We start from the raw sequence: 17,071 nt of genomic DNA on the forward strand, positions 1-17,071 counted from the left end.
GAACGAACTCGCTGCTCGTGTCTCGCCCAGCGCGGGGCTGTAGGTGCAGCTGGGCTGGATCCGCTCTCTGCTCCCTCTCCTTTAGCTTCAGAGCCGCTCCTGCTGCCAGGAGCGAGCACGGAGGAAAAACAAGAAAAGGCGATGCTGAAGGTAACGCCGGGCAGCTGCTCGGCTCTCCTCGTGCAGCAGCGTGGAGCGATCTTGCAGAGGGAAAAGACAGAAACACCGCGGCAGAGCTTGTAGAGGAGAATGATTAGTTTTGGGGAAAACATTGGCAGCTCCCTGGGCCGGGAGGCCGGACTCGGTGCCAGACAGGAAGGCGGCTGACGTGGAAGTGCCGTCTCGCCGGGATTATGAATGGCCAGGCGTGCCTGCCGCAGCCGCGCTCGGCCCTCCTCCTCTGCCCCGCGCGCTCCTCGCCCTGCCCTGCCCTGGCCCAGGTAAGCACGAGGACAGACCTCTCTTTCTCATATCATAAAACAACTCAAAAGAGGAGCCGAAAACCTCGTCCCGTGAAGGCGAGCTGTCGTTTGTTGCCAGACTGGCTCCAGAAGCTGGCTGTCATTAGTGCCGGTCCAGCCCTGCTTCCCACAATTGGTCTGATCCTCGCTCTCCGTATTAAAATCTCTCCTTTGATCGTAGAAAACCCAGGATCATTTTGTCCTGAGAAACTGAGCTCGTGCGGAATGGCTGTGGGAAGGTATTTGTGAAGGTGGGGGGAGTTATGGAAAAAATGTGCGTGTGCGTCCGTCTTTGCTTTTTTGTTTAAATTGTCTTGTTTTGAAGGCGCTTTGCTTCTTGGGCGTGCTCTGTAAATTCGGTTTTTACTTGAAGCGCTCGATGCATCTGATATCTTGTGGCTGCTTTATCAAACTGGGACGGGTGGTTTTGTGTCCTGTATTGGAAACTCTGGCCTGAGCGATGGCATTAGCGGTGAGTAAGGGCACTGAAAACGGCTCGGGGGAAGGCGGGCGTTCGTTGCTCCCCTCTCCCTTCCCTCCCAGAGCCGTGGGGACTGGGACGGGCTCGTCACCCAAGGGCTGCAATTATAAGCAGCCGCAGAAGGAGCTTTTGGCTGGACTCGGTGTGAATGGTGAGCAGCAATACCATATTGGTATCATCTCGCGGGCCAGCAGCGTGGCTTCCCTAAAAGGAAACTAGAGAAATCAATTATTTTGAGAAATGCATTGCTCACTGGGGTTTGCTTAAGGGCTTTCTTACCAGCAGCAGGATGTGAGCCGCCCCGGCGCTGGGGTCACTGGGAGGGAAGTGGCCGCGCGTCTGAGCCCTCCCCAGCCTGCGGACGCCTTGGGATTGCAGCCGCGCATGAAACGGGACTTTTTTTTTTTTTTGTCCCCCTTCGTTTGAAAAAGGAAGCTCTTTGCCTCAGCGCCTACAAGCGCTCGTAGAAGTTGCAGAGACGGGCTGAGCAATTGCAAGAGTAATCTGCCGAGGCTAGAAACGCAGGTAGGAGCTTGCTGACGTGCTGGCTTGCCTTTTATTTTTTTTCTTGGCTGTTGTTAAACCCCTGCACGGTGTTAGCGGCGGAGGGGAGCGCTGGGTGTTGCCCCGGGCAGGCGCTGACGGAGCAGTCATGGGACTCCTGGAAGAGGGTTTTGGGCCGTTCTGCCTCTGCGGGGAGGGCAGGGTCCGGCAGGGACTCTGCTCTCCCCTGGAAGGCCTTGGGACGGCTGTGGCAGGCTGTGAGGGGAGGCAGATTCCAGGTGTTTCGGAGGAGGTGACTGTCATTCCTTTCCTCGTACCCTCTCTGAGCTGCGTGTAAAAGTAACCAAGAGCCGGGGAAGCGACCGCCTGGGTTTCTTCTACCCGGAGCCTGGTTTTAAAGTAAGGCAGCACCGCACGATCTGCCGTTCCCGGCGAGGGAAGAGGAACGGCAGAGCGATACACACAGCCCTGCCCCGGATTGCCGGCAGCAGAAATGAGCGTTAGGACTGGAGCTGTGAGAGCGGGGAGTAATGGGAGAAAACGAGTTTTTGGGAAGGGAAGAGAGGGCCAGGCCTCGACAGCCCTCGCTGGGCAGGCTTCTCCCGTGTCCTTGGGAATAGCGGAGAAGCTGGAGGTTGGTTTGTGCTCCGAACAGCCTGCCACGGCGTGGGGCTTTCTGCGGCGGTTGTGTGATCTCGGAGGGATGGCCAAGGTCCTCTCGGAGCACCGGTGACGTGTGCTGTGATCTTGGCTGGCTGCAAAGGAGGAGTAAACAAAATGTACTGCAGGTTTGTTTGGGAGGGGATATTTTTTTCCCCTCATCTTTGAAGCTTGCAAATCCATTCAGGTGCTTTGCATGTCCCATATCCTAATCGTTCCTAACCTTTCCTTTCTCTTCTGTGCAAAGGCAGCGTCTTAGTGCTGCCAAGCTGTGACTCCTGCCTGTGGAAGTAGGTGTTGTACGCGTGATATCATCTTCAAGCAATGTCAGGGATGCTTTTGGTCTCCGTGCCTTTTTTTTTTTTTTTTTTTCCCCTAGAGCTAAATGTTTCTTTTAGCTCAGTTGCAGTCAAAGACCATAATTAAATAGGCTGCATCTGCTTGAAGTCTTAGCTACTCATTTTGCTAATGCCTTCAGACAGATGCTGAATCGTCTGAGAGATGATTGCTACTGTGTCGAGCTCCCCAGTTCTCATGAATGATGTCTCCGTAGGAAGAGGAAGTTGTTTGTAGGACAGGTACTGCCTTGATACCAAATAAGCCATATTAAAAGTCTCTCCACCCTGCTCAAATGACAATTTCTTCTAGAAAATGGTCGGCGTTTGCTTCTTGATGTGCGTGGCCAAGCCCAGGGGATGTTTGGTTTTTTTTTCCCCTGCAGTTTTGCCGTTCAGTTTTACCCCATCCTCTTCTCTGTGCAAGAAACACGTCCTTCTCCGGCGGAAGGGACGGTGCCTGGCTGCAGTCTCGGGCCGGCACGGATGCGAGCGTGGTCACTGCAATCGGATAAATCTTACAGAAAACAAGTGGGAACAGAGTCGTACCGTGGCAAGGATGCTGCCAGTCCTCCAGGGAGCTGTGTGGAGGGCGATGCTTGTGCTTCTTTATGGCTTGCTTGGTTTAAAGGCTGTTTCTTCCTCCCATCTCCAGCGTAAGGAAATCATCGCGTGCAAGTACTTCTCTGGGACTGATTTCCTGCTGGAAGTAGCTGCAGACTCAGCACCTGCTGTCCACATTGCTCGTTACTGGGAGGCCAGTCCTGCCTTTGCTCTGGACCTGGCACCGCGGCGGGGTGGGCGCAGTCCCCCGGTGCTTCCGCCCCGCCGGGCCGCCTCGGCGTTTTGCCGCAGGATGTGGTGAGGCTGTGACACAGCTCTCGGTAACCAAAGCTGCTGCCTCGTGCTCAGATGTCCCTCCGCGCCGCTCGCTACTTCCTCTAACCATGTCTGTGGTGTGATCAAACACCTCCTCGGGACGCCTTTTCTGGGGGTTTTCTTCTTTTTCTCCTTTTCTTTTTTTTGGCTCACACGGTAGCTTACAGGGTCACGGCAGCTGTTTTAGCAGTGCTACATGCAGCGAAAGCACGCGTGCAGTGAATTCACCTCGCAGCCCAGGGTGGATCTCGCCGAACCACGTTAAAACGCTTTTTTGCTTTCTCCCGACGTGTCGTGGCCCATGTTGCAGCAGGAGTTTGGATCTCTGCTCCTGCACAGAAGAGGTTCCTGAGCCTGTTCCCGCAGGAAAAGCAGCGCTAGGAAACGTCGAGCCTGTTCTTAGTGGGACGAACTGAAGTGGTTTGGGTTTTCTTCCTTGCTGTAATTAAATAAGAAAACAAGAGGCCTTGGTTTAAATCTTTTTAATCTTTCTCCGGAGAAGAAATGCTGATTAGCACTATGCAGCATCTGTTAGAGATGGGCTGAACTGCGGCAAAGGTAGTCTTGACCTTGAATTTGGGATTTTCTTGCCAACATTTGAGGATACTATTTACCTATTTGAACAACACTATGGCTTCATATAAATCTGATATATTTCTGCTTGGTGAAAGGGATTTGTTTGCTTGCATTCTTATAAAATTATGGAAACTCTTATTTGCCAGATCCTGTAAGGCATCAGCTTTAGTTAATTTCTGTTACTTTATTTATTTCTCTGTCCAGCACATGTAAAATAATATTTTTGGTACACACAGCTTTCTGCCTTGAGCTTCCATCAAAGAGCAGCCTGACACAAATTATACGAGGGGATGGATGTGGGAACAAAGGAGGTATAATTAGCTACAGATAAACAGAGCTGTGTTTCTCGTCAGCATCCTTTCAGATCTTAACTTGTGTCTCACCCTCTTGGAGCTAATTCTTTTCCACAGACTGGAAGAGGAAGGCGAGCTTTCCCTGGTCTTCCAGCTTTCAACCAGCCTTCAACTTGAAGTGAGCTAAACTGAAATGAAAATATGTTTATGGTCTGTCTGCACCTGCAGAAGAGGCTGTGGCTGCTCTTAGAACTGGTGTTATTTCAGGATATTCTCTTTCCGGGTGCCTGAGCTGCGACTTCTTCTTCTTCTTCTTCTTGTTTCTCTCCACCCTTTCATGTCCTGTCTTTAGTGGTACGACAGCGCACGCAGCTCCTGCTCAGACAGCTGTTTTGTTGGAGTACGTCTGGCGACAGATCTGAACTTTATTGTAGGTTGTCATAACTTCACCTTTTCAGTAGGCTTGTTTCCAAAGGGGGGGAAGCGTAGGGGAAAAATCTGACCCAGGTAAAACCCAGCTTGTTTTACCCTTCTTAACGATTTGGTGTGTTGGAGCTGCCTGGGTGGTGATTCTCCTCCTGAGAGGTGGGATGAGTTCCTCCTTGTTTCCGTGGGGTTGGGTCTCTTGGTGTGGTGATGTCGGGGTGAATGGCAGCCTTCTCCTGCAGAGGCCGTACCCCTTCCCTCTGGGGCTGGTTCCCTCATCCCTGCCTTGCAGGGGCGACTCTCCGTTCAGCCCAGGTCACCTCTGACAGCAGAGCCGCCGCTCTGCTGCAAGCTGGGCTGTAAAGAGAAGGGGGAGGAAAGAAAGCTGGCGTTGGCTTCCCCCCCTTCTCCGATCTGGGGCGAGGGCCCAGATGGTATCCCAGATCTCTTCCTATGGGATTTAGACATGGTTTCCTGTTGAGAGAGCTGCTCCTAATCGCTGCCCTTTTGTGCTGCCTTGCAGATCAGGACCAGATGAGCAGAGGGAGGTTTCTGTGAAGATCAGAGTCGCCCCAGCCCTGCCCCGGGAAGTGGCCCAGCAGCGCTGCGTCTCCGGCTGTCATTGCTTTGGACCTGGAAAAGAAAGAAGAAGAGAAGAAAAATGTCCCATGCTTTAAAGCAAGTGTTCAATAAAGACAAAACCTTCCGGCCCAAGCGCAAGTTTGAGCCGGGGACTCAGCGGTTTGAGCTGCACAAGAAGGCTCAAGCCTCGCTCAACGCTGGCCTGGACTTGAAAGTTGCCGTCCAGCTGCCACCAGGAGAGGAGCAGAACGACTGGGTGGCCGTGCACGTGGTGGACTTCTTCAACCGCATCAACCTGATCTACGGCACCATCAGTGACTATTGCACAGAGCACTCCTGTCCCGTCATGTCGGGGGGACCCAAGTACGAGTACCGATGGCAGGACGAGCACAAGTACCGAAAACCCACAGCCCTGTCTGCTCCCCAGTACATGAACCTCCTGATGGACTGGATTGAGGTACAGATCAACAACGAGGACATCTTTCCCACTAATGTCGGTGAGTTCAGTTCCAGTTGCGGCTGGGGGGAGGGAGGCTGGTGCAGAGTCTTCTCCTTCCAGCCCTCGGGTTCCGTTTCTGTTCCAGGAGATGCTGTTGCACAGGTCACCCTTGTAGCAGAGCTCTTTCCTTTTGTGCTGCTCAGAGGCTGGCAGTGTAGTGAGCGCTTCCGAGCACGAGAAACTTCAGAGCTCCTCTGGAGTGCTAAAATACCCAGAGCTGTACCAGATCCCATTCGGAGTCACAGATACCTCGAGGAAAGCCAAGCCGAGCCTAGGCAGCGAAAAGCAGGGGCTGCTGTTAGAAAAGTCAGTCTCTGACATGACTCTTGAGTAGTTCCTGCTGGACACGGTCTCCTGAAGGACAGCTCTTTTACAGCTGATTGCTAGCTTGGGTTCAACGTGCGTGCTCTGCGTTGGCCTGGTGATGGTGGCCACGTTTCCATAATTAACCTCTTTGTTATTACAGGCTGGCGTTAGCTGACTCTGCCCTTTCTAGCTCAGTGCTTCCTGGCGTGCGCTCGGCTGTTTGTTGCAGCTGGGTGGGATGCTGACTTGTGCACAGAGGGAGGGGCGGTGTTTTATCTATTGCCAGGGTGATGGAAATGAGAATTTGCCCTAAGCCACCTAAATCTGCATATCCAAACGCAGCTTCGTGTACTGGCTTTGGGACAAAGATTGCTGGGCTTTTTGTTTATTTTGTGCTGAATGAGATGTGAGAATTCAGTATCTAAAGCATTAGGTAAATATGATTGATCCCATTCAGAGCTCCCATCTTCTGGGAGGCAAAAGACAAGATGCAGCAGAGCCCCCTCCCTCCTGCCCCAGCGTTTATCCCCTCAAAGCTCTGATGGGACGCAGCTGGCCCCTGTTTGGGACGCGTCTGCCGCCTCTGCCACACGAGCATCCACAGGGCTCCTCCACCCGTGCCAAAACGCCGCTTAAACCTGGTGTTGGGCGGGCAGAGGCGGGGAGCAGGGCCATCAACAGCCAGTTCTTCAGACAGCTGGAACACCAAAATCCTCCCCACCCGTTCCTCATGTCATGGCTGCTGTGTTGCCTTTAGTTAGGACTCTCCCACAAGACTCTCTGGGGACTATAAGCAGGGTGTTTGTTGTGTTCGGGGAGACAAGACAAGTTTCCGACAGCAGGAGGGTTGTGGGGGTTTTAATTTAATTTTTTTTTGTTGTTTTCAGCTCAGCTTTTACCAGATTCCTCGCCCTTAAGGCCGACTGGAGCGCTGCAGTTCTTGCAGGGCGCTGAAGGGGTTTAACTAATCCTCGTTCCTCCAGAAACGACCTGCGTGAACTTTAAACTGCAATATTCTACCGAGATGGCTGGTTGGCCAGACCGCTCCGCTGCAGGGCCCTGGCTAAACACATCCTAAAGAACTAAGGCCTTTAAGGAGGACCTTAACATCTTTAATTTTTAACCAAAGAGCTAAAGACATATCAAAATAAGAGATAACTGTGGGGAGTTAACAGCACTGACTCTTTCTTTTGGGAAGTTGCTTGGTTGTAGCTAGTATTTTGCACTGTTTATATAAACGTGCCAAATAGGAGCAGAAGAAAACTCTGTCAGACTGCAGCAGCCGCTGGGAATCTCCGAGGCTGGCCTCTTGCTTTCAGTCGCTAGCAGTGATTGATGGCGTGCAGCACTCTGTCACTTAAGAAATCTGTGCTTTGAAAAATCTGATCCGGATGGAAAGGAAAAAGGGTAGGGGAACTGGAAATTACCAGGGACAGAAGCCCTTTTGTCTCAAGCTATCCGTTTTATCAAATTATTTTAGTCCCAAGGAACGAGTTTTAACTCCACTGAAAAGTGTCTCGTGGTTGTGTCTTCCCTCCCAGGTACTCCCTTTCCCAAGAACTTCCTCCCGGTGGTGAAGAAGATTCTGTCCAGGCTCTTCCGCGTCTTTGTCCACGTCTACATCCACCACTTCGACAGGATCACCCAGATGGGGTCGGAAGCCCACGTGAACACCTGCTACAAGCACTTTTACTACTTTGTGAAAGAGTTCAATCTCATAGACACCAAGGAGCTGGAACCACTGGTGAGTGTCTGGGTGGGCTCAGGGTACACGTTGGTCTGTCGGGGTCTGCAGACGGGGTGGGCTGCGGGTGGAGGAGTCACAGAGGTCTCTGGTACCTTCTCAAAACTGGTTGCCCAAATTCAGGACATCAGTTGGGCTTGCAGCTTGACTGTCAGGAACCTGGGAGCCAGGACGTGCAGGCAGAGCTGAGCCAGGGTCATCTGGGCATCAGCTGGGGGAAGCTGACTTGTTCTCCAGCAACCTCCTTGCGTTTCTAGCGGCGGGCTTGCCTTGTTTGCGCGCGCTGCCTGAGCCCAGCGCCGGTAGCCATCCAGGATGTGGATGGCTAAAAACTCCTGTGCTTCCTTCCCGTGCTGGAAAGCAAGGGCAACGCCACTCTGCAAGGAGTCTGGAGGATGGAGAACGTGACCAGTTAGACCTAGGAGGTGGGCATGGTGTTTCTAAAGCCGTAAGCAACAGAGCAGAGGTGCAGAGCCCTTGGGCGGTGGAAGGGTGTCCTGCCGGTGCCCGGGAACGGGAGCGGTGGGGGGAACAGGGACCTGCCCAAACTGGAGCTCTTAGTAACTGTGTCACCGCATGCCTGACACTATTTATGACTAAACAAAGGTGAGGTTTTTTTTTTACCCACACCCTCACCTGGCAATCTGGATCTTCATTCATGGTCCCTTGTCTTTTCTGTCCCTTTGACAGAAGGAAATGACCTCCCGGATGTGCCACTGAGACCAGACCTTCCTGCTCCCACCTCGGCGTCTCTTCCGAGGACTCCGAGTCCCACTCCTGTACTGGAGATGTGATTCAAGGGGAGAACAGAGACGTTTTGTTGAAGAAATCTATATTTTTAATGAGTTTCAATGTAAAACTGTGATATTGCAGGAATATTTTTGTAAAGATGCTCTAGATAAACTAGTTTTTTATAGTAATTTCTATAAAAAAAAAGAAAATATTTTGGGCCACTTTGTGGAAATGCTCGCTCTTTGAGGAGGGAAGAGCCCCCCTGTACTGCCTCTCCCCCATCCCTCACCGCAGCGGCACCCAGCGAGCCGAGCCAGATGCTTCAGACAGAGCCGTGGTGTAGCTGGCGCTGCCCTGGAAGCGGTACTTCCCTCCGGACACCCGTTTCCCACCTGTGAAGGGAGGTTACCTGGGGACTGGGGAAGAAATGCGGGTGTACATGGATCCCTCGGGGTGCTGTTTGGTTCCAGCACCTCTTCCACCGGCTGTGAGTCCAGTTTTTGGACAGAGCTGCTTTTGTGCTCACCCTCCTCTCGGCATCCCGTCCCCAAGGCTTGGCCCTCCTTGCTTTCCCTCTGAAAGAAGTTGGACGTGGGTTTCTTTGACGGCCGCTGCTGCTGCCGCTGCTAACGGAGCCTGTGCTGGAGCGCTGCAGTTGTGAACCTGCTCTTGCCTCTTCCACCAGCCCCGAGCTGAGCTCCTCCCCACGCGCAGCCCGGCTGCGGCTCCGGGCGCGCCGTCCCCGCCGGGACGGGGATCCGTGCTGGCAGCATTAGGGCAAGCGGACCTGTGCCTCCTGGGAATGAGCAGAGGGAAGGCGCTGGGGCAGGTGTGGGGAAGTCTTCTCATACGCCTGCACTTCGCCGTCTCCTTGCGGTACGTTGACCCTGCCGAGAAGGACCTGGGCTGCTTGCCCTGCGGCCTCGCTGGCTGCGCGGGCACCATTTTCTGCTTCCCGTTAGGGTACGAAGCCGCCTCCCTCTTCCCGAGCAGCATGGCCCCGCTCCGCTGCACACATCTGGTACCCAAATTCTCCGGTGAGCCGCCTTGTCTGCTGCTCGCACAAGCAGCTCCGCTGCGTGACGGGAGCTTTGCAGTGCCCCCGGGGTAGGTAGGTAGGATACCTAGGATTTGGGGGGAGTCGGGGAGCAGGGTTTACAGTAAGAGAAAATATTTCTATGAACAGTGACCAAACTGTACCACTAACCACTTCTTCCTTACAAAGTTTTTCTGTGTCCTGGAATCTCTGTACATATGTGACTCTCGTTTCTTGTGCTATCGTTAGGACACTCGTACAAATACCACTATAGTTCTCTGAAATGGAACCAATAAATTATGTTGTGTTTACACAGCACGCTCCGATTGCTAAATGTCTCGTGATTACACATTCGTCACAGGCTTTCTATCAGCAAAACAAACACGGTGTGTTTGGACTCCTCGGGAAGTGCGCTGGAGAGCTGTTTCCTACCGTTGCGAAAAGCTCTTGGGTGCGCGCTCCTGGCGCTGCTGCCCCCAGGTTTGGTTCCTCCGGCCCCCTCGGTGCCGGGGCCGGGCTGCTCCGAGCCCCACGCTCCTGCCCAGGGCTGTGGGGCAGAGCGGGCGGGTGCTGGAGCTCGAGCGGCAGGCTGGCGTTGTCCTGGCTTGTCTCTGCACTGTCCCTGTACCCGAGGGCTGATTCGCCAGCCCTAAAACTTGGGTGGATGTTGGACTCGAGCTCACCAGCTTGCCGAGGGGCTCTTTGCTGCCACTGACGGGAGCTGTGGGCGCAGCCGTCGGGGCTGACGGACTGCATTGGCCCAGGCTCTGCATTCGGGTCCGCAAGTTACTTTCCTGGCCAGTAACGGGCTTCACAGCCGTAGCTCCTGGCTGTGCCCTGCCTGCAGCACCGGGTCCTGCCCGCTCCCCTTGCACGGCTGCCGCGGGCCCCCTGCCCGGCCGAGGTGCTGGGCCCTCCCAAGCCCCCTCCAGCCCCTCCCCCGGATTTTCGTGGGTGCAGCTCAGCTGGAATCGTCTCCCCCAGCTGGGTGCTGCTGGAGGGTGCAGCGTGGCCTCGCTGTGCCGTGGCCAGAGCCCCCCGTGGAGCTGAGACCCACCGCTGGTTGGGAGAGGGTGCAGCAGCCCCCCGGTGCGCCCCAGGAGCGAGGCCGGATCCTGCCCACAAGCAGCGAAGGGCACAAACCTGCGGGGACCCGAGTGCCGGGTCGTGGTGGGGCTGCGCGCGGGCGCCGAGCGGTGCCGGGTCAGCTCGTGTCGCTTTTCATCCGCTTTCCCTTTCTTTCCCGCTGACCTCGGGTGCCCTGCGCGCCGTGTCCGGGGGCGTGCGGCACCCATCCGGCCGGCACCCACGGGGCTGCAGGGCGCTGCCTTCCTCTGCCCTCCCTTCCTTTTGGGGGGCAAAGATCTGGCCGCTGCCATGCGAGACCGGCTCAGCCAAGGGAGGAGGAGGAGGAGAAGCACCTTGAGGGGAGAAGAGCCGCCGGGGCCTGGAGGTGCTGCTGCAGCCGAGCCCCGTCCCCCGCAGCACGCAGCAGTGCAGGATGTTGCCCAGACAGGTTTGCAGAGGCACCGCAGCCAGCGCTCGGCCTTTCTCTACTTCTGCCTCCGCCTTTTCCCCTCCGCCACCCCGGCAGCGCCCTGCTTTCATCTCCCGTGCGGGGGCCTTGTGTTTACTCGCCCATGAGCCGCAGCTGCCTCCTTGCAAGCGAGTCAAAGTCTGCAGGCGAGCGGGCTGCAGCGAGCGCTGAGAGCTGAGCCCAGCCTGGCCGAGCGGGTTGAGCTGTCACCTGGACCTGCCGGTAATTTCAGCGCTCATCTCCCCAGGTGCCGGTGGGGTATTGCTGGCCGAGGTGTCACGAAGGCTTTGGTGAGAGCCTGAAGGAGAACAGGTTTGCAGAGCTCCTGCATCGCAGGGCCAGGCCGCCTGGGTCGAGCAGGTAACGTGCCCAGGGCTCCGGCAGCCTCCCCTCTGCGGGGCTGACCCCTTCCCAAAACACGCAGATGGCATTGCCCTGGTGCTGGAGCGGGCACAGGCTGGCGGGCTGCAGGGCGCTCTGCCACGGCCGTATGTTGGAAGGGAAATCTCTCTTCTCTTTGGCTCAGCGTGGTGTCGCCCGCTGCTCCCAAGGAAACGATCGCTCGCCCTGCACCCTTTCCCCACGGGGCTCCTCCAGCCCCCGAGTGCCGAGGAGCTCAGGAGCTTTAGGATCTCAGGTCCCATTCGGGTTTGCTTAAAATTGGCCACTGGTTTCCAAAGCTGGGGAGAAGACACAGCGATTGCACGGGCCCTCGGAAACCAGCCACAGGAGAGCAGGGTCTGGGGTCTCCCACAGCAGCGGGCTCCAGCCAGGAGATGCCCACGGGGTCCGTGCGGGAGCCGCGTCCCTGCTGGGCGAGGATGGGGATGTCCCTGGCCGACGCTGCCTCCTCAATCAGCAGATCCTGCTGGGAGCATCACTGGGCCTTGCTGTAACACAAGCGCATCCTTTCTGCCTGCTCCTCCATCCCTTGTCCCCGAGCGGGCAGCTGGCAGCTTTCCATGCGCTCTGAAATGTGCTTTTTTTTTTCCCTCCCCAGACAGCTGATGCTTCTGGGGCCAGATCCCCCCCCGGAGGGAACCCCGCAGGGCCCTGGCAGCCCCCCAGCCCTGCCCTGCCCTGCCACCCGCCTCCTCCCGGGCAGGGGGACCGGGGCCGTGGGTTTGCCCCGCTCTGGTTTTGGGCTCCGGGGCTCCGGGGAGGAGGTGACAGCCGTTCCTGGGACAAGGGAACGGTCACCGGCGCAGCACGCGCTCCCCTCTCCCTTGTACGGCGTGGCCAGGCCGGCGGCCGGCAGCTCCCCGGCCCCATGCCGGGAACACGGGCAGGACCCGGCAGCCCTTCTGGGAACGCACCGGAGCAGGGAGCGCGTGTCCCCTTCCCGCAGCTCGCAGGCGATACCAGAGGGCATCTGCTGCTCTGTGCCCACGCTGTCCCCGCAGGAGGGGACGCTCCCTCCCTGCCACAGCTTACCCAGTGCTTTGCCAGTGGCAGCTTAAAAAAAGGGGCCTCAGGTTGATTTTTGCTCCTGCCGAACACCCACCCCTGCGAACCCGAGAGGCTGCTGGGACGCAGCCGCCAGCACCCGGCGTCTTCCAGCACAGGGGTGCCCGGGCCCCCGCTGCGGCTTCCATGCCCTTTTCAAACAGCAAAGGAGCAAGGGTAATTTTTTTGGTGGTTTGGGACTTTTTCTGCTCCTTCTAGGAAACGGTGCAACGCGCCAGCCTGCGCCTCCCCTCCCACCGCGTCCCCCGGCTCCCGGGGCCTCCCCGCGGTGACCCGGCTGCAGTGGGTCGGGGCCGCTCCTGCGGGTTTCACCTCTTCCCGGGGAATCTGGAGGATGGAGAGGGGCAAAGAGCCTGGGGTGTTTAAAAGCCACCTGGAAATGCTTCTCCCATCTGCCACGGGTGACCAAGGCAGGACCCCCACCGCGGCACGGTGCTAGCCCCCTCCCTGCCCTTCTCCCCAGGCACCCCGAAACCGCAGCTCCCAGAGCTCCTGCCCCTTTTTTGGGGGCTGCTGGGATTCCCCTCCCCGCGGTGACTCAGTCCGTCTGCCCCACCGCCTCCATCTCCTCGTCCCTGGGTTTTTGTGCGGGGTGGTGGAGCCAGGGCCGGCCAAGTCCCTGCGGGGCTGCTGGGGGACGGGGGAGGCTCCCCACCGGGCTGCCACCTCCGCTCGAAGGCTTTTTTGGGGTGAAACCACCCTGGTGCATGTTTGTGCCCTCCCTTGGGGCCACGCTGCCTGGCTGCTTCGGCTGTGGGTTACGGCTGCTCCTTAAGCACCTCTGCCCGCTGGGGAAACTGAGGCACGGCACCACCTTCCCCACTCTGTGCATGGCCACCCCTCCTCGGTCTGTGGCCATGTCCCATCATGGGAGTCCCTGGGCGGGGGGGGGGGGGGGGGGGCAGCCCTGAAACACGGGTGCAAAGCAGGAGCTGGGAAACCCAAGCGGGGTTCGCCCCGGCCCCTTCCCCGCAGCAGATGGGGAGCGAGGGACTGGGGCCACGTCCCTGGGGAAAACCCCGCGGTGGTGGCGGGGGGCGAGCGCTGGGACTTGGGGGTGCACTGGAGCCCCGGCGTCCTGCCCCGACAGCGGGGAGCAGGGTTGGAGGGCCGGACCTGCCCGGGCGCCGCGGGAGCTGCCCAAATTCCCCTGGCTGCGTTGGGGCGAGGAGGGAGGCTGGAGACCGGCCGGCGTGCGAGCCAGCACGGCCGCACACCCGCACATGCCTTGGATGTGCGCCTGTGCGTGTCCCCCGTGTCCCCCGTGTCCCCCGTGTCCCCTGTCCCTCCCGTCCCTCCCGTCCCGCCCCGGCAGCAGAACCAGCGCCGGGAGAGTCAAACCTCCGGGTTTCTGCCTGGCAGGAAATTCCAGGTTTTTTGCAAGATTTTTTCATTTGAAACAGAGCCAAGGCTCCAAATCCTCTCGCTTCCAGGGGAGGCAAGCTGGGCCTTCCTTGTGCCAGGGAAATAACACAAGGAAAAAGGATTTATTTTATTTTTTCCCTTCCAAACTGGAGGAGCAGGGGAGGAGGAAGCCCTGCGCGTCCCACGAGCGGCCGCCTTCCCGCTGCTCCTGCCCACGCCGGGGCTGCCCCACATCCCGCGGGGAACGGGGCAGCCGTGCGCGGCTTCGGGGCAGGCCGTGGTGCCCGCCGGAGGGGCGGCAGGCGGGCAGGGTGGCTGCCATGGCCTCCAGCTCCGCTCCCCACGCCAACAATAGCCGCCTTCCGGCACGGCCCCGCTCACTTTCCTGTTTTCCCTCGGCCGGTCTCGGCGCGTGGGGCTCCACCGACCTGCGGGGACCCCGTCCCGGTGTTTTGCCTCTCGTGGATACCAGCAAAAACCAGGGCACGGCGGGTTTGCTGCCGCCGGCCCCGGCTTTGCAGCTGGATGCTGGATGTGACCATCAGGAGGAGGGAGTAGGGCTGGGGGCCCAGCACCCCCCGAGCAGGCGGGTGGCATCAAATGCATCAAAATCCGTGTTCCCCTGAAAAAAATTCAGATGCCCTGCGCTGCCAGCTCAGGCCATCAGCTGCCAAAGCCCTCGCCGGGCGCCGTCGCGGGCCCTTCCACCGCCCGTGGGTTTGCTGGGGGCTCGTGTGTCCCCGCGGCCGGAGCCGGGACCTGCTGCAGCCCCCGATTTGCAAGGGCTGCTGTGAAGGGGGGGTGCAGTGCAGGACCCCCGGCTTCGGCCCCCGAAACGCACGCGCACGGGGGAGGCCCGGGGGAAAGCGGCCGGGGATAAGCTCCCTGCATCCACCCAGATCCGCGGGAGAGGGGCAGAGCCCCCGGCCCCGGCGGGGAAACGGTGATGCACCAGGATGAATGCCCGTGCAGGCAAAAAACCAACACACGGGGGACGGTGCCGGCATGATCACGCGTGTGTGCGCACATGTATGTGTGTGTGCATGCGCATGCGTGTGTGCGTGCGTGGGCGAGCCAGCCCTCGGGCGACCGCGTGGCTCCGCAGGGATGCACCTGGCCAGGCTGCACCTGCGCGCGTGTGTGCACACGTGTGCCAGCTGCACACGCGTGTGTGCATGTGTGCAAACACCGCGTGGGGCGAGGCGCTGCCGCCTCCTGCTTCGCCCTCGCGCAGACGCGCGTGTGCTTTTGTGCACGCCCGGCTGCCGCGCAGCGTCTGGCCCCACGCGGGTGCCCGTCCCCAGGGTGCCGGCGGCCGATGCCGCAGGGGGGAGCGCAGGGAAGGGGAGCGCGTTCCCAGTGCCCTGCGCCGGCGGCAGCCCCCCGGCCAAACAGCACCGGGTGCTCGCTCTCTGCTCCCGGCAGCCTGAGACCCACGCTCTCGTCACGCCTGGCTGCAGGCCTCACCCGCGGCCCCGCAGCTGGAGGAAGCCGCCCCTCGCACGTCGCTGCCTCTTGCCGCCCCCGGTTTGAGCCGTGCCGGCATCGCCCCAACACCTCCCGGGTCGGGGCCTTTCGCAGGTGGGGTACGGTGTGGGAGGGAGAGCGCGGAGAGCGTGCAGCAAGCGTGGTGCGAGTGTGCAGAGAGGCCAGGAGCGTGCAGGGAGCAAACAGTGAGCGTGGAGCATGAGCAGTGAGCACAGAGGGAGTGTGCAGTGAGCGTGCAGTGAGGGTGCAGTGAGGGTGCAGACATGCAGTGAGCGTGCAGAGTGTGCAGAGAGGCCAGGAGCGTGCAGGGAGCGAACACTGAGCGTGGAGCATGAGCAGTGAGCACGGAGGGAGTGTGCAGTGAGCGTGCAGTGAGGGTGCAGTGAGGGTGCAGACATGCAGCAAGCATGCAGAGTGTGCAGAGAGGCCAGGAGAATGCAGGGAGTGAACAGTGAGTGTGGAGCATGAGCACTGAGCGTGGAAGGAGTATGCAGTAAGCATGCATTGAGCGTGCAGCGAGTGTGCAGGCATGCAGTGAACGTGCAGAGAGCGTGCGCCAGGCGTGCAGCAAACATGCAAAGGCCACGAAGCAAGCACACAGCGGGCAGCGAGCACGCAGTGAGCACGCACCAGCCACGCAGAGGGTGCAGTGACGGTGTGTAGAACACGCAGGTGCCGTGACACGCAGCCAGCACCCGCAGAGCACGCACTGCACATGCAGCGAGCACGCAGCAAACAGGCAGCACACATGCAGTGAGCACGCAGCCAGTAAGCACGGCTGCGAGTGCTCCAGCACCCCGTGTGACGATGGGGACCCCCACGGGCTGGGCGAGCTCCCGGCTGGCCCTGGGTGTCCCCACGGCACCGGGCACCCCTGGGTGGCCCCCCTGGGGCTGTGGGTGCCGGCGCTGCCGCCCTGTCATTAGCGGCTCGGTGACCTACATGGCAGCGTGCGCAATTTTGGAGGCATGTGGCTCCTCTGCCAGAACCGGAGTCGCCCGACGGGTGCCAGCGGCCAGCGCGCCCCGCGGCACCGTCCCCGTCCCCTGTCCCTCCTTTAACCCTGGGAGCCAAAACCCTGCAAATCCCCCCGGTCCCGCAGCACCACGCTGGGCCCTGCCACGCCGGCCTGGGCTAATTGGGGAGGCCTCGTTAGCAGCACTAATGAAGAAAGGTCCGGGGTGCCTGGCTTTCCCCAGCTGCTCTGCTTGCGAGTGGGACACGGGAGCGGCTGCCAGGGCCTTGCAAAAGCAGGAATTTTGGCAGATTTGGAGGGGCCGGAGGGGACGAGGGGGGCAACCGGGACCCCACTGCGGTGGCCCCATGCCAGGATGGCACCGGTGGCTTTGAGGGGCTGCAAATCCCGCGGCGAAACGTCCCCGAACAGCGGGGGGGGGGGGGGGGAGGAGAAGCTGGGGGTGGGGGGGAAGAGCGTGCCGGCAGGGCCGGGGGGCTGCATCGCCGGGGGGGGCTGACGTGGGGAGCCCCGGGGGAGGCGGCTGCGGCGAAACGGGGGGCCCGCTGGGTGCGCAATGGCGGCGGTGGGGCGAGCAGCCAATGCGCGGCGCGGCCGGTGAAGTCATGCACCGTGGTGCCGCAGCCATTGGCCCTGCCGCTGCCGCTCGGCGCAACGAACGCGTCTGTTCTCAGCCCAGGCTGGCGTCACGCGAGACGGGGGGGGGACACCCGCACGGTGACGG

The 17,071-nt window shown here is 59.3% G+C and overlaps 2 protein-coding genes across 2 annotated transcripts in view; both read left to right on the forward strand.

The window, feature by feature from the left end:
- The window catches only part of AP3D1 (adaptor related protein complex 3 subunit delta 1), a 59,080-nt gene extending 53,865 nt beyond the window's left edge, over positions 1-5,215 (forward strand). Inside the window, exon 33 of the mRNA XM_082331290.1 lies at positions 5,139-5,215. The gene's annotated coding sequence lies outside the window, so the exon portion shown is untranslated. The remainder of the gene's footprint in view (positions 1-5,138) is intronic.
- A 59-nt stretch (positions 5,216-5,274) lies between these two features.
- On the forward strand, positions 5,275-8,652 carry MOB3A (MOB kinase activator 3A). The gene is made up of 3 exons (XM_082331291.1): positions 5,275-5,694; positions 7,544-7,746; positions 8,437-8,652. The coding sequence occupies exons 1-3, from the start codon at positions 5,277-5,279 to the stop codon at positions 8,464-8,466; spliced, it is 651 nt and encodes a 216-aa protein (XP_082187417.1). The 5' UTR covers positions 5,275-5,276; the 3' UTR covers positions 8,467-8,652.
- The last annotated feature ends 8,419 nt before the right edge of the window (positions 8,653-17,071 follow it).

Source organism: Platalea leucorodia, assembly GCF_965183815.1.
Source record: "Platalea leucorodia genome assembly, chromosome: 21".
In the NCBI taxonomy this organism is placed as follows: Eukaryota; Metazoa; Chordata; class Aves; order Pelecaniformes; family Threskiornithidae; genus Platalea; species Platalea leucorodia.